Below are 27,620 nucleotides of genomic sequence, written 5' to 3' on the forward strand. Positions count from 1 at the left end.
AATTGCTTTTCTGTCATAGGATTTTTTTGTTGTTGTCAAAGTTTAGTATTTCCTACAATTGTGAAAGTACATTGTACGAAAAAATGTAAACAATCATTTCTGCACCAGTCAAAATTTCCTGTTATCAGTTTCACATTGTTTGATTGTATTGTCTTTCTAACACGATTTAAAGTAATTGTTAATATGCACGTGCCGGTAAAACAATAGCATTTGTTAAAATTAAAAAATATATGAATTGTGTTATTAAAAAGTATTAATAAAAATACCGCCTTCCAATGTTAACTCAAAATGGAAGAAGTCCATAAAAACTGACAAAATCAAACGTTAGACTTTATTAACCAACGGAACGAATGGAAAACAACTGTCATACTCCTGATTTGTTACAGGCATTTTCAGATGAAAATGTTGAGTTAAACCTGACTTCATAGCTAGCACAACCTCCCACTTGTATTAAAATTGTTCAAAGTTCCATTATATTGACAAAATTGGGTGAGCAACCCAAACAGACATAATAGGTTAATGTGACAATAATTGGGACCCAGCAGCCAAAACAGTGTAAACATACATCAAAGACATACAACACAACCAAATAAAGATCTAGACAAACATACAAATAATTTTAACAAAGACGCTACAAAAAAAATTTTGTAGTTGATAGTACATACAGAATACATTTTCTCGATAAAATACAAATGAAATAAGACATATATAAAAGGGAAAACAAAATGAAAATAAGCTCATCATAGATACAGCGATTAAAATGTGTACGCCGGACGCTCGAAAACAACACTATAAAACCTCTGGTGATCGAATCGCACCCCTGCACCCATCTGCACCATGAACGCTCAAAGCCAAAGACCCAATAGCTGGAAGCATAAATACCGAGTCACGTCAAAAGACATAAGACCAAAGGGAATATTAAATACAAAAAAGTCGACTCTGATGTGCGGAAACAATTGATGATGTGCTTAGTGGGTTTTTTGTTGAAAATGTATAATTACATCAGAAAGGATTTTTTTTTCCAAAACTTTAATTTTGGTCACTAAATGGCCAAGGGTGTATTAGCATTTCTCTCTTTTTGTATTTATTATTGTGATATTCGACTTATTGTCGCTGCAAGTTCTGTAAAACTTTTCAACAAGACGAAGACGATAACATTACCGGGTGTAGTAAATGATTATGTTAAACAACTGAACTCTGATGTGTGGAAACAATTGATGCTGTTCTTAGTGGGTTTTAAAAAAAATGTACAATCACATCAACAGTGTATTTTTTTTTCAAAAAGTTTAATTTTGGTCACAAAATGAGCAAGGTTGTATGAACATTTGTTTTGTTTTTTGTATTTATTATATATTGGAAATTATTATCGTCATGTAGGGTCATAGTCTTATTGTCATATTGTGTTTATCATATGTCAATCTTCGTTTATTGGAGGAAATTAAGACAATCAATCAATCTCCAGTAGCTACGATATTTCTATCATGAAATCCTTGTAATATTGTTAGTAAATAACAGTAATTAAATAATATGTACGTGTAAACAATGCATCCGGTAAAACCATTGTATTTGTTAAATTCAATAACAATTATTTAGTGTTGATGACAGATCCTTGATTGTAATTCCTGTTTAATCTTTTCACAATTTGTTTAGATTCGATGTAGATCTTAACAATGTGCATAGACACCTGACTATTGTTCAAGACTTTATGTTGCACTCATGTCTTCTACTTATTTGTGACAATGGTTGGTGGTATATACTCTACATCTTCTAAACGTATTCATTTGTTAGTTTATCGGTTTCAGACTAATTAGTCCGGTCTTCACTACACCCCAAGAACACAAAACAAAATGAGTGCATTTAATCTGCAATGCTAGACTCGATGTAGATTTGGCGTTTAATATGCATGATAAAAATGTATGCATCCGTCTACGGCTAGAATGATTTTCAAACCGAAAGAAAATAAAATCTTGCTTTCATCTGATTAACTGGAACTAAATCTCGATGGATATGAAATTATTTTCAAGGAAAAGAAATATTTTACTAAATTGGTTTTGAGGTTTTATGGAAGTCGAGGTTAGGAACAAACTGATTTGAATTGATCAGTTGATGGCAGGACTGTGAATGTGTGGTTAAAATCATTATTGTTGAGCGGGCTGGTATAGGAAAGGTATTCAATTGTGGAAGTTATTGCGCAAATTAGTTATTGTTAATCTTAATAGGTTGTATAAAATTTAACTATGGAGTGAAACTTTTAAAAATGTCCTAAATTTGGTTAAGCGACAGTAGTTTATTTGTGTTAAAATTCCGTTAATCGAATTAAAAATGATACAGATATAAGTAACAAACAATAACTGATGGAATTGCATGGAATCCAAAAGGAGCGAGACCGGGTACATGAATTACTATTTGCCCATCCGAAGTTAGTGTCCTGTAATATTCAGTTATTACTATCTATCAAGACGACGGTTCAATTTATCAGATTATACCGAGATTACTACTACAATGTGTATAGAAAAGATTTGTTTGGATTTAACATAGTTATGCTAGATTGGAAAACAAAGGCAATTTTATGAAAATGGGCAATTCACTAAATTGGCATTACATTCTTTATGTGCCTGTCCCAATTCAGGAGCCTGTAGTTCAGTGGGTGTCGTTGGTTCATGTCCGTCATATTTGTTTTTCGTTAATTGTTTTGTTATAAATTAGGCCGTTAGTTTTCTCAATTGAATTGTTTCATATTTTTCGTGTCGGGGCCTTTTATAGCCGACTATACGGTATGGGTTTTTTCTCATTGTTGAAGGCCGTACGGTTGCCTATAATTGCTTACATCCACTTTATTTGAACTTTTGTGGATAGTTGTCTCATTGGCAATCATACCTCATCTCTTTATTTTTATATAAAATAACATGCTACGCATTCAAGGTTTTTGAATTCAAAGATACAATGCATTTTCAAAAATACAAGATCTTGTTGAATTTGTGTATACATAATTTATTTATGTTGCTCGCTTCAGAAGCAAATATGTCATGCATATTAAAGACATTCAGTTTCTTAATTCTGATTTGTATCAACGACCTCACAGCCTTAATCCATTCGGAAAGAGTATCTACGTCTTCTTTCTCGCGTTTAACCCATTGCCTGGCATAATCATCGGTATTTTGAAGTTATGTTTCCAACTGATGGATTTAGGGTCACGATATTTCAGGCCTTTGGATAACACATTTCGCAGAGAAGTATTATTGACAATGTTTAGGTCACCAGTAATAACGTGGCCAGCCGGATAATATATGAATGGGGAACTAGCACAGGTGCAATCAGGAGGTTTAGACTTGAAGTCGTCAATATTGAGATCCTGCAACACGTGTTTGTAATTGAAAATTTTAGTTGCAATTGGTTTGGTATAGGTATAAGAAATGATAGGTACAGAGAAAAGTAAAATAACAAAAATACCCAACTCCAGGGAAAATTCAAATCGGAAAGTCCCTTATCAAATGGCAAAATCAAAAGCTCAAACACATCAAACGAATGGAAAACAACTGTCATATTCCTGACTTGGTACAGGCGTTTCCTTATGTAGAAAATGGTGGATTAAACCTGGTTTTATAGCTAGCTAAACCTCTCACTTGTATGACAGTCGCATAGAATTCCATTACTAGTATATTGACAACAATTTGTGAGCAAAACAAACAGACATAATAGGTGAAAATGTCAAAAATAGGGGTACAGCAGTCAACATTGTGTTATAATCTTAATCACTATAAAAACAAACAAATATGTCAACAAAGAAAAAACAAAATTGCATATAGACAAAGCACATAAGCAAAAATGAAAGACAAGAATACAAAAGATGACCAAAGCACAACAACTCATTGGCGGGATGCATAAGTACCGAGCCACGCCAAAAGGATATTACCAAAAAATGGACTAAACAGTAAAGTAAATAATTTACAAAGACAAATAAAGGAACACTATAATACGTAGTTAAGATTATAAACAACGTCAGTACCTAGAATCTATACTTTAAGACCATCATGTATTATTTGTGAAGTTGATACGAAATATTTATCAACAAGGTCTTGGTATCTTCCGATGAACTTTTTTAGAAAAATGACGAGACGTTCTTTGACATAACCCTGGTTGATCAACTTTCTGCTCAGACACTGGTGACGTTTAACAAAGTCTGGGTAGCAGCTGCAAGCTCTTGAATACCGAATGAGTTGGGAAATGTATATCCCATATGAGGTGAAGATGGTATATTGCTACTAAAGTGGAGGAAATTGATAACTTCAAAATTAAAATCGTCTCGTTTGTCATAGATTCTGGTACTGAGATGACCGCTTATGTCAAATTCGAGGTATAAGTCTAAAAATGAGGCGGTGGAATCTGTGTCTGTTGTTTCTTTAATTTCTAGTTCTGGAGGATATATTAATGGAACCCAATCAGAAAAGTTTGGATAGTTAATGGAAAGAACATCATCAATATATCTGAATGTGAAATTAAATGATCTGGCTTCTTTGATCTTCTTGTTTTTTGACAGGTGTCTGAAGGAACTCCGACTCATATGAAAATAAGTAGAGGTCGGCAAGAAGAGGCGCACAGTTCGTTCCCATAGGAATGTTGACAATTTGTTAAAAAAAGTCTACCTCCAAATTCAACAAATACGTTGTCAATAAGAAACTCCAGCATACTGATCACTTGTTCCTCTATGTAGCATGTTTTACTTTTTTGTTCACTATTAACAAAATATGCCGTATGGTATCCCCAAGTAATATTTTTTAGCGTATGCTACCATTTCTATATTGAAATCATTGTGTATAATTTCTTTTAGACGATTTTTCAATTTCACATGGGGAATGGTGGTATACAGGGTTGAAAAATCTAAAGTTTTGATAGAATTAATTTCAGAGAAAGATCGAGATTTTAAATTATCCAGAAGTTCTTTTGAGTTTTTTAGAATCCACATATGGTTAATTACGCGAGTAAACAGTTTCACAGTATTTCTGAAGACCCTCTTTCATTGCGGACAGAATTTTTGTCAATCTAATGGACAATTCCTTTGTAGAACATGCAGATGAGCCGGCAATGTACCGTTGTTTGTACGGATTTTTGTGAAGTTTAGGTATCCAATACAAACAAGGTAAGTCCTCAGATTTTCTGTTCAATGTAATGTTCATTGAAGCAATGAAGGACTTATGGTTCGCCAAAATCTCTTCCTTGTCAAATGATATATTTTTGTATGTGGGATTACCTGAATGCTCATTTATTCCTAATTCGTTTACAAGACACTCGTAATAGTACGATTTACATACAAAGACAATATTATAAGAAGCTTTGTCCGCAGGAACAACAACATATTCATCGTGAAGAGATGATAGACATTTCACAGCTTCTTTGTCTCTGAAAACGGACGTTGGTCGATCATTCACACACTTTTTCAACTTAAATATTCGACGTTTTATCAGAGACCTGATTGTTTTGACCCATTGTGACAAAGTGTCCAGTTCAACTTCTTCTCGTTTAGTCCATGCTCTGGCGTAGTCTTAAATGGAATCCATAATTATTTTGAAGTTATGGTTCCAATTGATGTGTTGGGGTTCTCTGAACTTAGGACCATGAGATATTACCTTTCGGAGAAGTTCATGATGAATTACGTTTAGATCGCAGTAATAACATGGCCAGAGGGGCTGTAAATATAAGACGAGTGGGAACAGTCACATGTCAGAGGGTTTTTTAAAGTATTCTTCTAAATCAAGGTCCTGCAATGCTTGCTTGTAGTTAAATACCTTAGATGCAATAGACTGATCTTGAAAAAAAGTTGAATTTTAGATGTTACCTCCTTGTGATGAAGAACGTTGCTGATGTTGATTGCATCAATTTCTTTATTTGAAAACTGAACTGGAAGGAATTTCCTCTTTTCATCATGTAAAGGTTCCGATCTTACTGGTTTAATAAAAGAACAGAGTTCCAATGTCCCCCGCGTTGCACATATTATATCTATCCAAGGTACAAGGGCAATGACTAAAAAAAGCACTTTTTTTTTGTTCTTTAAAACTTTTTATTAATATCTTAAGAGAAAAGGCTTCAGAGCAAATGCAATGTGATTTCAATTATAATTTATATTTCCAAGGTGCATAACTCGTTAAAAATATTTGATCAGAACTTATTTTCGAAAGTGTCAAAGACATTACTGATATAAACCTATGATATAAGTTTCATAATATTCTGGCAAGAATTGAACACATAAGAGCGATAACATTGCAATTTTCCATCTAATCAATATTTTCAAGGGCATAACTCTTTTAAAATAATTGATCGGCACTGATTTTTGAACACTTCAAGTACATTGATGATATAAACCTAGTATATAAATTTCATAAAAATCTGGCAAGAATTGTACACATAAGAGCGCTCATAAGGCAATTTTCCATATAATTAATATTTCCAAGGGGCATAACTCTTTTAAAAATTATTGATCAGCACTGATTTTTTCGAACTCGTCCAAGACATTGCTAATATAATCCTATGATTTAAGTTTCATAAAATTTGTCAAGAATTGTACATATGAGAGTGCTAACAATGCAATTCTCCATATAATTTATATTTCCAAGGGGCATAACTTTTTTAAAAATAATTGATCGGCACTGATTTTCGAACTTGTCCAAGACATTGCTGATATAAACCTATGATATAAGTTTCAAAAAAATCTGGCAAGAATTGAACACATGGAGCGCTAACGATGCAATTTTCCATAAAATTAATGTTTCCAAGGGGCATAACTCTTTTAAAATATTCATCGGCACTGATTTTCGAACTCGTCCAAGACATTGCTAATATAAACCTATGATATAAATTTCATAAAATTCTGGCAAGAATTGTACAAAATGAGAGCGCTAACGATGCAATTTTCAATATAATTAATGTTTCCAAGGGGCATAACTCTTTTAAAATTATTGATAAGCACTGACTTTCGAACTCGTCCAAGACATTGCTAATATAAACCTATGAAATAAGTTTCATAAAATTCTGGTAAGAATTGTACACATGAGAGCGCTAATGGTGCAATTTTCCATATAATTAATGTTTCCAAGGGGCATAACTCTTTTAAAAATAATTGATCAGCACTGATTTTCGAACAAATGCTAGTCAATTCGTTCCAAGTCCGATTCGTTTAAAGCCTATTCGTCCCAGATTTGGTCAATTTGTTCCAAGTCAATGATCAACTGATTTTGTTCATTATTACTGGGACTTAATAATTTGTTACTACTTTTTTTTAATGTATATGTCTCTGTATATTATAGTTTTTGTATAGATAAGTGTACGGTACATGGCTAAAGTAATTTTCACGTAAAAGATTTTGCTATATATTTCATATAAAACAAGTGTGGACACAGATCAGTGTGGATAGTATGATTGGATGTTTGACAGTGTTTTATATGACAAAAGGAGTTCTATGTTTTATGTTTTCTATGTATTAACTGTGTTGCACAATGACAACAAACATGAGCATTAGGGGTTTTGTTTATGTAATATTTAGTTTTTTATGTTCAACACGGGCAAGGAAGAGATACTAATTGCATTTATTACCAAATGATTATGATAGAATATATATGTTCCACATCTTTGATTTTGGATACATTTTGTAGCTAGGAGAGGAACATATAATAGGTTCATTTTTTTCTTAATGTGATTTTTTTATATGGGAGATGGTATCTGAGAACATGTATTTGCTTACTATTTGTATGGTTCTATTTATATAACTTTGTAGGAGATTGTCAGTATCATAAGTAAAAGATTTCGGTTAAACGTGGAAATTGTTTCTCAGTTTAGAAGACATTGAATGTTTTTTAGTAATGACAATGCCTGACATGATGATTGGGGCTAGATGAGCTAGAAAGTGAATTTCTGTGTTATTTTTTATTAATTCTTTGAAAATACCTCCTCCAAAGCTTGTCAAAGCAAAAAAAGTTTTGACCAGTATGAAAATGATATCAACAAAAGAACCTTTGTGAGCATGCTTCAAAGACTCATAACTTACTACAGAAGTCATATGATAAAATGTCAAGTGGATATTATGAACATCTACTTAATATGTCTAAATATCTAAAAAGTTTTAGTATTCAATATGAAAAAGCTATTGCAAAAGTATTCTCTTTTCAGTTTTTTTTGTTATATGGATACAAATATAAGTGATACCAATACAGTAAGGCAGTTTTGTTATGGTATGAAAGTGTAGTAATTAGCATTTACTGTTAATTCACACAAATTAAGAAATAAACAAATGAATGATAAATGTTGAACATGTACAATGAAATATATTTTAGAAATCAATTAGGCCAGATAGGCCTTATAAATTTTGGTCTTTTTCTTAACATACTGAATGACCATTTACACTCAGGACTGAGTCGCCATGCAGTAGGCAGTACAGATGTAAAAAAAATGTGGATAGTGTCCACATTTGGACACAGATGATGCCCCCGCTTGCATATCATATAGTTATAAAGGGACATAACTGAAGAACGGTAAAAGTGACGCTACCCAAATTTGAACTTGATCTGAGTTTTGTGGTAATAAGCATTGTGTGTAAGTCTCATAACATTTGGTTGAGGCTAACTTAAGTAGAGAACAGAAACTCAAAATTCAGCAATTTTTCTATTTGTAAACACGCATAACTCTAGAACGGTTGTGTATAAGTTTTATAATATTTGGTTGAAACAAACTAAAGTTAGAGAGCGGAAACGAAAAATTCAGCAATTTTTATGTTTATAAAGGGACATAACTCAAGAATGGTAAAAGTGTCGCCACCAAATTTCGTACTTAATCTGTATTATGTAGTAATAAGCATTGTGTATAAGTTTCATAACATTTGGTTGTGGCAAACTAAAGTTAGAAAACGGAAACAAAAAATTTGTACTTGATCTTAGTTTTGTGGTAATGAATATTGTGTATAGGTTTCATAATGTTTGGTTGGGGCAAACTTAAGTTACAGAATGGAAATTAAAAATTTAGCAATCTTTCGATTTATAAAGTGGCATAACTCAATAATGGTTAAACTTGTATAAAACTACGTATTTCAATAAATTATTTTGTTATCCATCTTCCCTTTGAGGTGTCTTTTTTGGTTTCGTACAACTGAGTAAAACAACCAGTGCTAAATGAGTTAAGTTACAATGCACTTTAGAAAATACATAGTACACTTGGTAAGTTGGTATGGTTTCAATTATTATTTTCAAGCATTTGTGACCCAAGCTGAGTAGGGGTTTATTCTCTTGATGAATGCATAAAAGACTTTTTATGCGCATAGTACGTACACAATGTATTAAAATACATAAGCACTTATAATGAAATAATGATTTCTTTGAAAATAAAATTAGTTAGTTTTTTATATTAAATGTCATGAAATATTAACTTGAACATGTTGAATAAATTGTTTACTGCCAATATATCATTTCTAGAATAAACCATAGAAATAAATTTTAAATAAATATTTGTGTACATTATATATAAATTATATAGGTACAGCATTAAAAATAAAATGCTCCGCAGGGCGCAGCTTGATACGACCGCAGAGGTCGAACCCTGAACAGTTGGGGGAAGTATGGACACAACATTCAAGCTTGATACAGCTTTGGATTTGGATTGTGATTAAATATTTGACACAGCATAGGTTTCTAACACAGATTGAATGTGGTCTAAGAACTTAAAAATTTTAAATTGGACATTCACCTATTATGGTCCAATATCCAAAATCTAAATACATGGTTAGATTCAGCATATCAAAGAACCCCAAGAATTCAATTTTTGATGAAATCAAACAAAGTTTAATTTCGGACCCTTTTGACCTCAATGTGGACAAAGTTGATAACGGGGCCCAAAAATCAAAAATCTAAATACATGGTTAGATTCAGCATATCAAAGAACCCCATATATTCAATTTTTGTTGAAATCAAACAAAGTTTAATTTTGGACCCCGATTTGGACCAACTTGAAAACTGGGCCCATAATCAAAAATCTAAATACATGTTTAGATTCAGCATATCAAAGAACCCTAAGAATTCAATTTTTGTTAAAATCAAACTAAGTTTAATTTTGGACCCTTTGGACCTTAATGTAGACCAATTTGAAAACGGAACCAAAAATTAAGAATCTAAATACACGGTTAGATTCGGCATATCAAAGAACCCCAATAATTCAATTTTTCATGAAATCAAACAAAGTTTAATTTTGGACCCTTTTGACCTCAATGTGGACAAAGTTGATAACGGGGCCCAAAAATCAAAAATCTAAATACATGGTTAGATTCAGCATATCAAAGAACCCCATATATTCAATTTTTGTTGAAATCAAACAAAGTTTAATTTTGGACCCCGATTTGGACCAACTTGAAAACTGGGCCCATAATCAAAAATCTAAATACATGTTTAGATTCAGCATATCAAAGAACCCTAAGAATTCAATTTTTGTTAAAATCAAACTAAGTTTAATTTTGGACCCTTTGGACCTTAATGTAGACCAATTTGAAAACGGAACCAAAATTTAAGAATCTAAATACACAGTTAGATTCGGCATATCAAAGAACCCCAATAATTCAATTTTTGATGAAATCAAACAAAGTTTAATTTTGGACCCTTTGGACCTCAATGTGGACCAATTTAAAAACGGGGCCCAAAATCCAAAAACTAAATACACGGTCATATTCAGCATATTAAAGAACCCCATGAAATCAAGAATAAAACCCCATTGAAATTGGTCAAGAAATAAGCAATTTATAGGAAGTATCTTCTTTTGCACAATCCTGTGCTATTAAATATTTCTTGCTATTGCGCAATACTGTACAATTGACAATTTCTTGCTATTGCGCAATATTGTGCTATTGGATATTTCTTGCTATTGCGCAATACTGTGCAATTGAAGATTTCTTGCTATTGCGCAATACTGTGCAATTGAAGATTTCTTGCTATTGTGCAATACTGTGCAATTGAAAATTTCTTGCTATTGCACAATACTTATTATATAATAATTTACACATCCTGTTTGGTGTGTATCTCCTACCATATCATTATTATTTGATTTTAAATATAAATCAGAAATAACCAACTTAAAATGGAAAATTTTAAAAGAAACAAAAAAGGAAAAAAAGAAAAAAAAGGAAAAAAAAATAAATCCCCCCCCAAAATTTTTTGAACCCCCATTATGATTCATCACCCCCAAACTCAATCCCAGCCTTCCCTTTGTGGTATGGTACCTTGCAGTACAATTTCAGAGAGATCCATACACTTGAACACAAGTTATTGTCTGGAAACTAGAAAAAAATGTGTTTTTTGGCCCCTTTTTGGCCCCAAATTCCTAAACGTTGAGGGCAATTACCCCCAAACTCAAACCCAGCTTTCCCTTTGTGATATGGAACCTTGTAGTACAATTTCAGAAAGATCCATACACTTACACACAAGTTATTGTCATGAAACTAGAAAAATGCTTGTTTTTTGCCCCTTTTTTGGCCCCTAATTCCTAAAATTTGGAGGCAATTACCCCCAAAATCAATCCCAGCAATCTTTAGTGATATGGAACCTTGTGGTACAATGTCAGAGAGATCCATACACTAACACACAAGTTATGTCTGGAAGTTACAAAAATGCTTATTTTTGGCCCCTTTTTGGCCCCTAATTCCTTTACTGTTATTACCATAACCCCCAAAATCAATCCCAACCTTCCTTTTGTGGTATTGAACCTTGTGGTAAAATTTCATAAAGATCCATTCACTTAAACTAAAGTAAGAGTGCGAAAACCAATGTGTCTTCGGACGACGCCGGACGACGACGACGACGACGACGACGACGCCGGACGACGACGACGCCGGACGACGACGACGCCAACGTCATACCAATATACGACCACAAAAATTTTTTTGCGGTCGTATAATAAATGCAATACGGTTATTTCAATAGTTCATATGGTTAAACACCGTTCTAATTAAAGTTGGAACAAATTGACCAAGCAACTTGGGACGAATTGGTTGGTACGAATCAGAGTTGGAACGAATCATCTAGATACCTTTCGAACTCGTCCAAGACATTTCTGATATAAACCTATGATATAAGTTTCATAAAAATCTGGCAAGAATTTTACACATGAGAGCGCTAACAAGATCGGACGGACGCCCGGTATTTCCATGTCCTCCGCAACGCGTTGCGCGGGGGACAAAAAGACAGAAAAGAGCTACATCAAAAATTATACTGACCAGTCTGTATATTGGAGAAAATGTATTTATGCATCCCTTGTCAAGTGCATAATCTCTCAAACATTTTAGAAAATTAACAGGCAGTGAAAAAAGAATAGTTCTAATGTAATGTAACCCTAGCGGATGATGAAGATGTGAAAGAAGGTCATCAAAGCTCCCAGAGGGCGATCTTGATTTGGAAGACTTTTTTACATTGGGCCGATGGTAATGTTTTTGCCCATGACTACGCTGGTGTCTTAAAGTACATTTTGTAGTATTAAATAAGCTCATTACATTTACATCACTGCAGGCTGGACTTCGACAAATTTCCTACTCCTTTGATGTTATCAATGCAACCATACGGCATTGCATTACCTAGTTCCCTTATCTAAAAATTTTCTCTTATCTTTTTGGAAAGGAGTACTTAGTATAGGGCTATTGGTGTGGTGATAAATTCTCTCGATGATGCGTACTTTCATAGATAAAGAAGGATCATGGTTCGGTTGATTAAAATGGTTATAAAGAACCCTAAATTGCGGATCTTTATCATCAGACCAGTGTTAATTCATCCTTTTACGCAAAGTTTATTGAGTTTCACCAACATAAAGTAGTCCATACACACTGACTGATCTTTAAAATAGGGAGTTATTTTTCGAGTGAACAGATTTATGATGAAGATTATTGCCCAAGTTGATGGCATCGAGACCTTTGTTGGCAAAGGAAAGTTTAAGAAAGGATCTGTTCTCCTTTTCATATTTTCCAATGCGAACTGGTTTAAAAAGTCTGTTACTTGCAATATCCGAAATGATAGCTGTAAGTTTGTATTGGTTTGAATGAGGGTTTGTAACAGTTGTTTCCAAACAAGTTGTACAGAAAATGAAGTTTTGAAAGGGGTAATGAATAAAGCTACGTGCTAATGTGATGAATACCTAACGGCTTTTGTATAAATGGCAGCAGGTCATTAATAGAGACATCATGGAGGGTAGGTGATGTACCATGACCATGACTGTGTCTACGTCGAGTTGTAGAGTTGAAAATGTTCATCACATTCACCGAGCTACAGGAAGGACTAGATAGAATACCTATACCATCAATTTTGTCATTGCAATCATATGGTGTCGCAGTTCCCAATTGTCGAATCCAGTAGACTTCTTTTTGTCTAAGGAAACATTGACTTCTGTCACATTTGATGAGATGAACAAGTTATTTATATTTCAATCTGGTTTTACAAAGTTGTCACCAAAGGTGCTAAACAGGCAGACTAATCTAATTATTTATAAATCTTATGTCACAAATTTGTAGGTTGAAACATAACTTCAGGATATTTTAGTTGACAATTGCTTGCCCTGTAGGTCAAATGACAGAAATAGATAATACTGCATGTAAGCAGTATATAATAAAACACAATTGCAGTATTTTAGAAAGTTTATTAAAAACATATCTAATTAACAACATTATAAAAATCAACATATAAACTGATACAATATAAATCAAAAAAAGCAATAATTTGTGTATAAATATAGCTTAGTCTTTAAGTATTTCAAATCAAAAATAATAATTTTACTGACTAATAACTGATTATTTCTTAATTGAAATATTTATTACAAAAATGATGGTTTCATTTTGGCTGCTTGACATTTAAATGGAAAATATTACATGAATATCCAGGATGAGAAAAAAATTGCAACTATGCCAAGAGGTATGTGATGAAAGTCTTGATAATCAGGAGAACATGCAGAAAAGTTTCACTGACACTGAAAAGCAACTGGAATGGAATTGAGCAAATTAAAAAAAAAGTATAGCCTAAACATTAGCTACCTACAGACCTCTCCAAAAAACATTGTTGTCTATCTATTTTCTAAATTGTTTTACAAACTTTAAAGCATGGTATTTCTGTTTTACTAAAAGCCGTCTTCTTTGCAAGCATTAGGCAACCATGACAAAATACAACAGAAAAATTCCTTCTAAAAGCATGAACTCAAATAATTTGACATTAAGGATGATGATCCTCATTTAGTCTTATTTCGAGAGAATATATACATACACCATGTATGTTTTGCTGGCAAAATTTCTTTTTCCTTTTGTACTTCTACCAGTACTCATAACAAATTAACTCAATATTTGAATAATCAGCCAACAAACAGTTGGCAATTTCTGTTATAATATCATCTAAATCGCTGTAGTATTACCATTTAACTCAATCAGATTAAAATACAAAACATTGAAGACTATCGTCAATAACTGGTGAAAACTGCTATTATAAGGTAATAGTTACGATACAATCTTTTAAACCACTAACAGCAAGACTTGACTATGTTTTCCAGGTATCAACCTCAAGGACAAAGATCAGATGAATGGTGATTGTAAATGAATAACATAAAAAGAAAGTATAAAATTTAATTTTTCCATTTAACTGCTCATTCGTTGCTTTAGATTAAAAAAAAACCAAGACATACAAATGGATTGATTGTTGGATTTGAATGCATTTTCAGCCTATATACAGTATCAATGCATGACACTGATCTCTGGGCAATCCTAAATACAGTATCAATGCATGACACAGATCTCTGGGCAAACCTAAATACAGTATCAATGCATGACACTGATCTCTGGGCAAACCTAAATACAGTACCAATGCATGACACTGATCTCTGGGCAAACCTAAATACAGTATCAATGCATGACACTGATCTCTGGGCAAACCTAAATACAGTATCAATGCATGACACTGATCTCTGGGCAAACCTAAATACAGTATCAATGCATGACACTGATCTCTGGGCAAACCCAAATACAGTATCAATGCATGACACTGATCTCTGGGCAAACCTAAATACAGTATCAATGCATGACACTGATCTCTGGGCAAACCTAAATACAGTATCAATGCATGACACTGATCTCTGGGCACAATTGTTTCTGGAATAAGGAATAATAACCTCAATCCGTATATTCAAGGCAAAAGTCTATAGAAACCAAATTCTAGCAAGTTGACAGGTATATTTACTGCACAGTGTCTTCTATATATGTACAGTAGTAACCTTGATGGATGCAAACAATCAAATCACTTTATCAAAATGATAGCCAACATCAGTATAAAACTTAGTTTGTCTAAATGTATATAATACCGCAGTAAGTGATTAAAGGGGCATTAGCTAGGAGATATAAAAAAAATAAAATATGATTTTTTTTGTTCTATCATTACTGAAAGTGAAATAGTGATATAATAATTCGCTTTTAACAGCCAGTTTGGTTCAGTTTTGTCAAAACAAGCAAAGAACCATCGCTAATGAATTATTCACTTGCAAGTGAGTAATTCGACCTCATTGAATCTGTATTCATGTGAACTTTAATTGAACCCTATATCTAGAGATGGCTTACGCATGAACTAGGCGTGTTCAGTTATTAAATGAAAAAGAATGTAAACATTGGAAGTGAGACAAGGTAAACCATTTGGTTGACTGATTCGATCTAGAAAAACTCATTTTTATACAGGTAAAAACGATTATTAACATATTTTTTTAACAATAATATGAAATCAAACAGACCTAGAAAAATCCAATTGCACGAGTTCGCAATCTATTTATATCTATGTTCATGTTCAGCAGTCTTCGGAGGTCACCTCGATGGTTAATTAGATGGTTATTTTAGACTTTTTATTATTTGGATATGCATTTTAGTTTGTTATAAGTCGAATGTAAGAATTTGAATCAAATCGGTGAACCTGAATTTGACAGCTAATGCCCCTTTAACATGTATTCATAGTAAAAAGGACTTGCAATCATATGTCATATATTCTACAAAAAAAAATATATATAATAATCAAAAGATAATGCAAATCAGTGTAAAAAATATGATTCAAAATAACTGAACCGGTATAATCAATATACCTCGATATTTATAATATATTATATCACTAAACAGGAAAGACAATAGTAATGTGTAACCTCTCATAGATGGTAATATGGCATATAGCTGCATACACAAATATATCGCTCAAGCAAATACACAAGAATAAATACAAAGGTCAAATTATATTTTAAATATTTAACTAGTTGTAAAAATAAAAATGCCATAGCACTTACAATCTTGCTGTATAGCATAAAATGGTTTAGTACACATTATTATAATTCTAATAAAAGCCATTTGGCTTAGTCAGCTTGCATAAATTTCCAAATTTATAAGTTTTCTGTCAAAATATTAAGGGAGGGCATCTAGTCAACCAGAATTTTATAATTTAAAAATATAATATTGTAGTTATAAGCAATTTTTTTTTTTTTTTTTGGCTCCAAACTGCATCTTTGTAAATTGTAAATTAAAAAAGTATGAAATATATATTGCATTATTGAATCATAATTTGGTAAAAAAAAAATATGTAACAATCTTGGGTATTTCCATGACAACACAGTATGATTTATGAACAATTTCTTGCAATTTTATCTTATCATTCCAAGTTAACAATATTTATAAAATATTACTATTGAATGATAAGTTTGTGTAAAATTTCATACAAAAAAAACAGTTACAAAAATACAAAAACAACATGTGGTATGACCTTAAATGACATCTCATCATTAATGAAACCAATGAAACTTGACTTTTAGCTTTTTTTCAATCATACAAAATAACAACCATTTTTCGCCCAATCAAAGATTTGTTTTGTAAAATGACCAAATGCTATTGTTAAATTTAATATTTCTTGCTATTGCGCAATACTGTGCAATTGAAGATTTCTTGCTATTGTGCAATACTGTACTATTGCGCAATACCATGCAATTGAAGATTTCTTGCTATTGTGCAATACAGTGCTATTGCGCAATACTGTGCTATTGCGCAATACTGTGTTGTTGCGCAATACTGTGCAATTGAAGATTTTTTGCTATTGCGCAATACTGTGCAATCGAACACTTCTTGCTTTTGCCCAATACTGTGCTATTATACAATACTGTGCTATTGCGCAATACTGTGCAATTGAAGATTTCTTGCTATTGCACAATACTGTGCAATTTAAGATTTCTTGCTATTGTGCAATACTGTGCCATTGAAGATTTCAAAATTTTGAAGAAAAAATTAACCCTCCAAAAAAATTGGAAAAAAAAATCCCCCCAACTTTTTGATTTGATTTTTGGTGTTTTAACGTCACTTTTAAGCACCACTTTTGGGCTATTTCGTGGCGGCCAGTTTTATTGGTGGAGGAAGCCAGAGTGCCCTGAGAAAACACCAACTTTTTGAATTATTGTCTGGAAACTACAAAAATGATTGTTTTTGGTCACTTGTTTGCCCCTAATTCCTAAACTGTTGGTACCATAACCCCCAAAATCAATCCCAACCTTCCTTATGTGGTATTGAACCTTCTGATAAAATTTCATAGAGATCCATTCACTTAAACTAAAGTTATTGTCTCAATTGTCCTTTAACCAGAAAAACCCTTGTTGTTCCCCTTTTTTTGCCCCTAATTCCTAAATGGTTTGAGCCATAACCCCCCAAAGTCAATCCTAACCATCCCTTTGTAGTATGGAAACTTGTGGTATAATTTCAGAGAGATTCATACACTTTAACACAAGTTATTGTCTGGAAACTACAAAAATGCTTATATGGGCCCCTTTTTTGACCCCTAATTCCGAAACAGTTGGGACCATAACCCCCAAAATCAATCCCAACCTTCCTTTAGTGGTTATAAACCTTGTGTTAAAATTTTATTGATTTCTATTTACTTATACTTAAGTTATTATCCGGAAACCATCTGTCTTCTGACGACGCTGACGAAGGTGACAACGTGATACCAATATACAACCAAAAAATTTTAATTTTTGCGGTCGTATAAAAAAAATCAGCAGTTTTTAGCAAAAATTAGAACATGGAATCATTTGCATATTGTGGCCATACTCAAGCTTTTTTCATACCATATACAGTGTATGCTAATTTAAACTGTAGGCATGTTATGTTATTTACTGAAATTAGCACTGTTTTTATAATTTTAAATGGGTCAGATTACAAAATTTCTTAATTGATCATGTACTATTTAATTTCATTTCCTAATAACAGCGTTACATTATTATTGTTGTTATCATTATTATTGTTATTGGAATAGATGAGTCTTTTTTAAAATATCAAATGATATTTTTCCTGAAAATTTGCTGTTTTCATCTATAAATAAACAATAGTCAGTTTAAAGTTTGAACAAAATTTAACCACTGAACAGGTGAAGTCACTTCATGGACCTTTCATAGGTAAATCCATCAAGGTAGATTCTTACAGGTTCAGTGAGATTTAAATCTGGCAACTGGTCAATTTAAATGTCCCAATTGTATTGTCAATTTTAAAATCTGGTTGAACAATAGGTAAAGGTAAACAGTAACACCTATAGTCAAGTCATAGTAAATAGCAGAATAAAGTTTTAGTCAAAATTGAAGTAAAATGTTAAATTAAAGCATGTGCCGACATTATCACTAACAAAGACTTAAAGACAAAGGTCTGTTTGCGTAGATTTTAAAATGCTTATGCAACAAAACATGATATTACAAGGAAGCTTTGATTGTCATATGTCATGTACATAGTACATAAAGGATGTTTAGAAGGACATACATCTGTTGAAGCATCAAAAGGACGTGGAAACTTGCTGAGGTATATTAAAGAAGAAAACATTTTACGGACTTTTTACTAATACCAAAAACTCATTTAAGAACAGTTGGCACTAACAACAGATCAAATCACAGTAAATATGATTATGAAAGTATTAAATTAAGTAGATTAAACTACGCAAAGAGTATTGCACAACTAATGGAGTATAAAAAGTTTCATTCATCTTACAGTAAAAGAAATTAAGATTACAAAATGTTGCCCATAACATTACAAAGTACGGTGGTTATAAGTACAAGTCACTATCTTAGGTATTTAGAAACTATGGAAGTATACCTGTTAAGCCCTCATATTTGACTTAGTCAGTCATAAAAAAATTTTAATATTTAAAATAATTAAATTTTTATCAATGTCAATTCAACAATTTATGAAAAAGAACTTTTGGCCATTGCAGTTCTACATTTAATTGATAAGAAAATAGAATCAATATATTAAACAGATATTACTACAAAACAATCGATAAATAAATTCTATATTGCTTTTAATATTTGATTACTAAGCTTTCACATTACTCTGTTTGGCTCATCTGGCTTGTAGACTATCAAATTTTTGAACTGTTTCTCAGACCTTTAGACTATTAGGCCTTGCATTCCCTTCTCTAACAATTAGTTTCTAATTACTTGGCTGAATGACTACCCATCTAATCTTCAAAATACCAGGCCTTGGAACTGTATATTAGACCTTCTGATTACTATGTTGACTGCATTAATGAATTACCGGTACTGGATTTCATCAAGTAGAGAGAAGAAATCTTAAAAAAATATATTGAGGTAGCTATACTGGTTCATGCTGAAATGAAGTTCTCTTAATATCCAATACTGACTACATGTATATTATCTTCCATGGTTGAGTTCTATCACAATTTTTTCAAAGGCGACCCATATCACAGACAACATGCTACTTTTTGCGATCACATACCAAATTAATATTACATATCATACAGTTATCTGTGATTCTCTGTTGGTCATAATCTCGACAGAGCTGTTTTCTCCTTCAATCTGGAGATAATCTGTTTGTGACACTGTGTCTGCATGTGATGTCCTACATTTTGATGACAGAAGTGCATAAAGTAAAATTAGAAAAGCCTGAAAAAAAAATGTTTATTTGCTAATAAATCTAGATATTTTATTTACCCTTTATCATGGCTATATCTTTTTGAAAGCAATTTTTTTTAGAGGATTAAAAGTCAAATGAGGCATATTAGAAAGCTGTAAATAAACAAATTCTGATTATTACGATTGTTGAATGATCAACAAATATGAAAGATTAATTTTGTTTTAAGCAAATGCTGCATACAAATTAATGTTATACGAATTCATAATATGAGTTTTAATTTTTGTAAAACTTACTTGGATGCAATTTGGCAAAATAAAATACATTGCAAAAATTTTTTTCTGAATTTACAGTAGCTTCTGAGAACTGAAACCTCAATCTAGAGGAATAATTCATTTAAGGTCAAGTTATACTTACAGCAAATAAAAACAAACCAGCTACCCCAGTGGATCCCCATTTGAATCCAAAGGCATCAACAAAAGCGCCACCTGCAGTTGGTCCTAAAAATGCCCTGTAAAACAAGACAACTATTGCATGATCTAGAACATATACTGAAGATGACAAAGAAATTTAGCTTTTTTAGCCTGGATTGTTTAGTTTTTGGTTGATAGTGAAAGGTGAAGAGGATGAATGCTTTTCAGAAAGGGACCCTTTATTTATATAAACTTAGTGATCGTCAGAAAGGGACTCTTTATTTATACAAACTTAGTGACCGTCAGAAAGGGACCCTTTATTTATACAAACTTAGTGATTGTCAGAAAGGGACCCTTTATTTATACAAACTTAGTGACTGTCAGAAAAGTACCTGATTTTGTGGCTTATGATAATGTTACAGAATTCTGAGGGGTATTACTTTTACCTATTGGTTTCTGTGTCCCTGTCACTTAGTGAACCAAAAGCTGAACTTTCATTAGTTGAAACCACATCAATTATGTGTAGAAGTAGAAAAAAATATGATGTAACCTACTTTTAATTTGTCTTGGATTAGATTAATCTATACTGCTGGGCTCCTAAATGACCTATTTGTTACAGAAATTTCATTGGTTCAGACATTACTGACTCGGTATTAAAGTCTCAAGATGATGCTAAGACTGCTCAAAGTAGTTTATCAGGATGGAAATTGAATTACTGATTGGTGCATTTAAATCAAGGTAAAACAAGCATCAAGGTAAACTGAACATTTATCTCCTATTACTTCTGTTGTATTTGATTGTATAAAAAATTCAAACTTGATCTCTGTTTTGTGGTAATAAGCATTGTGTATAAGTTTCATAACATTTGGTTGAGGCAAACTAAAGTTAGAGAACAGAAACGGAAAATTCAGCAATTTTTCCCATTTGTAAAGGGCGCAACTCTAGAACGGTTAAAGTGATGCCACGAAAATTCAAACTTAATCTGTGTTTTGTGGTAATAACCATTGTGTATAAGTTTCATAATATTTGGTTGAGGAAAACTAAAGTTAGAGAACGGAAACCAACTTTGGGACGTACGTACAGATGGACTAGGGTAAAACTTAATGCCCCCTCCGCTACGGCGGGGGCATAGGCGAGGGCATAAAAATCATTTACCTTCATATTGCACTTAAATTCTTTAAAGAATTTTACATTGTTCAATTTCTGAACAAATCTTTTTTGTTTATTTCTTAATATTGCCTTATTTGCTTAATTTATCGTTTTTAGTTTCAAATGAATAAGTCGAAATGGAAATAAATTGAGGTGGCGATAAATGTACAAGTAAGTGATGAATAGTGACTAGTGAAAGACTTACTGTAACTACATGTATTAACATACCCTAATGAGAATAATGAATTAAAGTATCCTGACACTATACCATGGGTATCCATGTTTTCTGGCATTCCAATTTCTCTGAAACAGAAAAAAAAAATGAATATAATTGTGCCTTTATGAAACATAAGTACAAACACAAAACATTTGATGCTATAAATAAAAATACATTAAGAGCTTAATTGACTTAGAAATTGCTAGATATAGAAATTAAATTTAAATGACTTGATACCTGTGAATGATCAATTGAAATTTACCACTACAAGAAATTTAATACAATATTTCTCCGCTTGAAACAGTCTTGCAAATTTTTTTTTTTAAATAAAAGAAGAGATTTCCAATGTCCCCTTTGTTACACATATTTTGTCTGTCCAAGGCCAAATATTAAAATTTTGTTTTTGTTTTTTTAGTTCTTTACAAACTTTTTTTAAATATCTTAGTTGTAAGAAATGTAGGCTGGAGACCGCTAACAATGCAATTTTCAATATGATTAATTTTTCTAAGGGCATAACTCTTAAAAATAGTTGATCTGCACTGATTTTTTAATTGTCTGAGACATTGCTGATATTAGTTTGATAAACATCTGACAAGAAGTGTACACATGAGAATGCTTACAATGCTAAATTCCATATAAATAATATTTTCAAGGGGCATAACTCTTTTAAAAATAGTTGAATTTTAGAATTTGTCTAAGACATTGCTGATATAAACATGATAAAGCTGGTTAAGTATCAAATTTATTATCAGTTTGACATTAGTAACCTGATAGATTTCAAGGATCTACATGATCAGTTCAACTGAATATGGACAGAGAACTATCTACAACTATATGAGGGTGTGGATGGGGGTTTACAGAATAGAGAATAATTGGCAAAAATTATAAAGAACAGTGAAAAATGGACCAAAGAAATAAAGAATAGAGAATAATGGGCAAAAAATATAAAGAAAAGAGAAAAATAGCCTAAAAAATTATAGAATACAGAAATGAAGGACCCCCATCAAGACCCTCCTATATTTTTGGTAAACAGCATAAAATTATGATTATAAACAAATTACTTATAACTGAAATAAATCTTTATAACTACAAAATAATTTCTTTTATGGGTACAATTTATAGTTAAAAGTTCATGCATCATAAATATTTGATTTGGTTATATATTACAGTCTTGTCAAACAATTACTAATATTTCATTTTTTTACATGAAAAGAGCAAAGCTAGTATATTAGTATATAATTTATAAAAATAAAAGAAACAACTGTAGGTTGTCCTTTTTGTTGTACATGTACATGTACTTGTATTATTGGCTTGCAGTCTCATAGCCATTTATAAAACAGCCCCTTTTATCCATACACAATACTTACAAAGCACCTTGTAGAACTCCCTTGAATGTTGGAATAAGGGCACATCCTACCATTAAACCAAGTAGAATCAATGATATGATCATAAACCATATATTACTGAAAGAAATAATAATCATTAATTCTATTTTTAGGTTTGTATAAACCCCATCTTATCATACATATTTTAACAAGGTACACATTTTTCTCTTTCAAACTTATAAAATGTTTTTAAAAAATACAGTTAAACAGCTCCAACAGTCACCTCAAATCGTCTTTCTTCCAATCTAAATGTGTTCAATGTATTTTTTTAAAAAAGTTTCATCAGCCATCTGTTTTCGTACAAAATCACTGTTCAGACTCCTTATACAAGCAAACTTCAACAGCCAAGGAAATCACTCATGTGGCATAAAGTGTGCTCAAATCAAATCATATGCAAAGCCAAATCCAAGTTTGCCTTTTGCTTCTTTTTCTATGATTTGATTGGCTATTTATGAAAATTTTTGTTTGCTTAAAGCTTTTTTTATATTGTGCTCTTATCAAATAACCATTCTTCCATCTTTAATTGTTCAAGTATGTTAAGTCTAAAACTTAAATTTATCACTTCTCTTACAAAAGCAATGTCTTATTTGTAAATAAATGGAGAATGTGTCCATGGGACACAGATGATGCCCTCGCTTGCATATCGCTTGCATATAACATATAACATATAACATAATAAAGGGGCATAACTAGAGAACAGTAAAAGTGACGCCACCCGAACTTGACCTGTGTTTTGTGCTGACATTTGGTGTAAGCAAGCTAAAGAGTTAGAGAACTGAAACCAATTTTGGGACTTACGGACAGACAGACAAGGGTAACACTTAATGCCCCCTCAGGTGATGACAGGGGGATAAAAACCTGCATGTTTTACAGTATTTACAAAGATTGTTTATTACTACGTGAAAGACAACTGTGCATACCTTAGTAACCACCCAATATTTGCATTATCACACAATAATACAACATCAGGTGTTGGTTCACCATGAATAATAAATACTTACAATGGAAAGAAAGGTATTAAAGATGATGGGCCTAACATCAGGAAAGCTAAAACACTTAAAAGATTTCCTATAAATATCATTGTTCTTACATAACCCTGAAAATAAAATGACAAATCAATTCAAATGTTACTTTTATTGGAATGATTGTTCATGATCTATATTACTGTCAGAGTAAGCCATAATTAAAATATTACATGCTGATTTTTCTTTGTGTGCTGAAACAAAATACACCAATATTTTCTTCTTAACATTGCTTCAAATGCCCTATGTCATAGTAAAAGTTATATAGAAGTAACAGCAATTTTAAAATCACTAGATGGGCTATTCTACCAAAATCATTAATTATAACGTAAAGGTATTTGTTTTCATTTTTCTTTATTATAACTATGCAATTAGACATTAATTTTACCTAGTGCATAGCAGACTAATGTTTATAACAAAATAAATGGAAAAATATATATCTATAAGTCAATACTGCTAGTCCAGGAGTATATATATGTAATCTGCTTAACAGTCTTTATTGCATGACATCAGATAAATTTTGATGGAAATCCACAGATAACAAGTTTTGCAATTTTTATAAGAACTAAAATTTCAACTTCTTGAAATAAAGTTGACCTTTAAAGTTGGTTTTAGCTGATTTGAGACAACCACTCAATTTTATTGCATGGTTCTTTAGCATGCAAAAAGCATGGCACTTATCCTAAAAGGAGCATCAGATTTAAGTTCCTCATTCGAACCAGTTTTGCAAGCAAAGCATTCATTGCGACATTTAACAAATTATCTCCCCCTTACCTTACTATCAGTAATCCAGCCCCATAATGGCGCTGTGAAAGCATATATTCCTGGAGCTATCAAAAACATCAATCCTATCTGCCATGTATTTAAATGCAACTGAAATATATGAAAACATGTCCTTTGTAAAACTTTTATACCACAAAATACCTCTAACAAGATTATGAGTTACACATTCCTGTCAATTTCTCATGGAAAAATATCATACATGTACCTCTCATATGAGCTCTAAGATTATTTCTTTTATTTAATAAACATGTCCAATATCACTGCACAGAGATTTTTTGTGTACACACTATTTTTGAATTTCTCAATTTGAGGGCATATTAGGGATATTGACCCATATACTCAGATATTCAAGTGTTAAGAATGATATGTATTAATGTGTATATCCATACTTGTCAAGAAAACTATTTTTATTGAAAATTACTTAAATTGTGCTTTTGAAATGAAACTATCTGATCTAAAAATAGAAAGGGAAGGCCATATCCTGAATATGAGTTATATTACCTTTCATTGCTTAATACAATGCAATGTTTAATTTCATGTTCACACTGGAAAATGAAAGCAATCTTTACCGTTCAGTGTTCACAAGTACTTTGACTATCATTTGCTATTGGTAAATTATCTGATCAGGATCTAGATATACAATGGAAGGTTCTTGCATAATGAAGGAGATTTCATTTATAAAAGCTAAAATCTACTCCATTACAATGGATGTGGTCATGTGTTAGTTTCCAAATCCCCCTCCCCAACAAAATAATTGTGCATACATCAAATGGATGAACAAACATAAATGAAATCAAACCTCTCTTTCTACCCTCCAATATTCATTTAATGGCATAGCCCTATCAGAATATAAAATGAACAGAAAAAAATATTAACTCCAGTCTGCCTCAGTATATACTGAATTCGTGTGACTAAAAGGTAAATTACCTTTGATAAATGTTGAGCCAAGGTAGGATCCATAAATCCTAATGAAAATGCTCCTACAACGATGGAGATTCCAGTTACCAAAGCTAATGGACTCTTCAGGAGATAAATAAAAGGTTTTGATAACTTGCTATGGTGATCTGTAATAGAAAAGTATTACAATAAAATACTGTAAATTCAGAATTTAATGCAATGTTTTTGAAAATACGAAAAATAATATAGGACGTTCAACTCATTAATAAAAACACTAACAACATGGTTTTAAATCACATTACTTTATCTTACATATAGAATGATCAATAGAGATTTGCAAAATAACTATGGAAGTGATTTCTTAATTTACAGTTTGTATCCCTTTATTATAATGTTTATCTGAAAATTGTCTTGTAGTGTTTTGAATATTCAATATTATACTTCCTTAAGACATCCTTAACCTAAATCAGGTAGCTTGTATTTTTTAAATATTTTTTTCAGAATTCTGTTACTGAAGTTTTTGTTAAATACTCTGTATTTGTAAGATTGTGGTGTGTTTCCTTTTTTTTTAAACGAACTTAAATGTATCATTTAACAAAACTTTAACATTCACTTTATTTCAGCATATTTTTGTCAAACTTTCTATTTTCAATAATAGTCGTGAGATTGTTGGATAGCAGATAGGGCCATCACCCTTAACTCTTAAAGTGGATTGTCAGTGTTTCCTTTCAACAAAGTTTAGCAGCTATAGGACTTTGATGAATTTTATTGATTTTACCCATTTGTTCAATATAATGCTATGGTATCCATGTTGGTTGATTTTCTAAAAAAATCCTATGAATACTTATGGGTAAGTTTGATTCCTATTAGCCCAGTAGTTTCACAGGAGATAATTTACAATTCTGAAAAAGTTTTTGATCACTGATGTGCCTAACAGATAACTGAGGGCAAATAATGAGAAAAGCTTACGCTGCCCCTTAAGATCAGCTGTTCTAAATCAATAGGTTTGTAAGTTTCAATCAATTTTACAGATACTTAAACCCTGCCCAATGAAACATACCTATTTAGTTACACAGCCAATAGGTAATAAAATGCTCCATGGGGCGCAGCTTGATAGGACCACAGAGGTAAAACCCTGAACAGTTGGGGCAAGTATGGACACTACATTCAAGCTTGATACAGCTCTGAATTTGGATTGTGATTAAATATTTGACACAGCATAGGTTTCTGACACAGAATGAATGTGGTCAAAGAACTGAAAAATTTGAAATTGGACTTTTACATATTATGGTCCAATATCCAAAATCTAAATACACGGTTGGATTCAGCATATCCAAGTACACCAAGAATTTAATTCATTTATTCATTAATGAACAATATTAGCTAAGTTTTTAAAGGGGTCCACTTCTTCAAAAAAAAATATATGTATACAGCATTCTGAAAATTAATTTATACAGAATAACAAACAAACCTACCACGAAGTTCTTCTAAAATACTAAAAAAATGAAAAAAAACAAATTTCCAAAATATCATTCCTCATTATTACAATGTCTTTAAAAAATCTATAAAAATTACCTTTGATTATTTTTTTAAATATCTAATAATGAACAGTAAATTTCAAACTATATGTATACATAATTTCTTCTCTAAAATCCGAATCGATGCTGTATCTATTTCTAACTATGACTCTACTTACAATTTCTATTTATTGTGCAATACAGCTCTGAATTTGGATTGTGATTAAATATTTGACATAGCATAGTTTCTGACACAGAATGAATGTGGTCTAAGAACTTAAAAATTTTAAACTGGACATTTACCTTTTATGGTCCAATATCCAAAATCTAA

General features: G+C 31.9%; 1 protein-coding gene and 1 long non-coding RNA gene across 2 annotated transcripts in view; both read right to left on the minus strand.

Moving 5' to 3' along the window:
• Nucleotides 1–13,621: 13,621 nt before the first annotated feature.
• Nucleotides 13,622–15,810, minus strand: LOC127733055 (uncharacterized). Its single transcript, XR_007996684.1, has 3 exons — nt 14,876–15,810; nt 14,792–14,833; nt 13,622–14,749 (listed from the first exon to the last, which is right to left on the minus strand). It is a non-coding gene; the product is annotated as an uncharacterized LOC127733055 (long non-coding RNA).
• An 11-nt stretch (nt 15,811–15,821) lies between these two features.
• The window catches only part of LOC127733022 (MFS-type transporter SLC18B1-like), a 32,679-nt gene continuing 20,880 nt past the window's right edge, over nt 15,822–27,620 (minus strand). The window contains exons 8-14 of the mRNA XM_052242275.1: nt 25,803–25,939; nt 24,867–24,965; nt 24,072–24,166; nt 23,053–23,148; nt 21,697–21,771; nt 20,324–20,417; nt 15,822–19,938 (exon numbers count right to left, since the gene is read on the minus strand). Coding sequence (XP_052098235.1) covers nt 19,789–19,938; nt 20,324–20,417; nt 21,697–21,771; nt 23,053–23,148; nt 24,072–24,166; nt 24,867–24,965; nt 25,803–25,939 — 746 coding nt within the window. The 3' untranslated portion in view covers nt 15,822–19,788. The remainder of the gene's footprint in view (nt 19,939–20,323; nt 20,418–21,696; nt 21,772–23,052; nt 23,149–24,071; nt 24,167–24,866; nt 24,966–25,802; nt 25,940–27,620) is intronic.

The sequence above is a fragment of the Mytilus californianus genome, unplaced genomic scaffold (assembly GCF_021869535.1).
Source record: "Mytilus californianus isolate M0D057914Y unplaced genomic scaffold, xbMytCali1.0.p SCAF_3, whole genome shotgun sequence".
In the NCBI taxonomy this organism is placed as follows: Eukaryota; Metazoa; Mollusca; class Bivalvia; order Mytilida; family Mytilidae; genus Mytilus; species Mytilus californianus.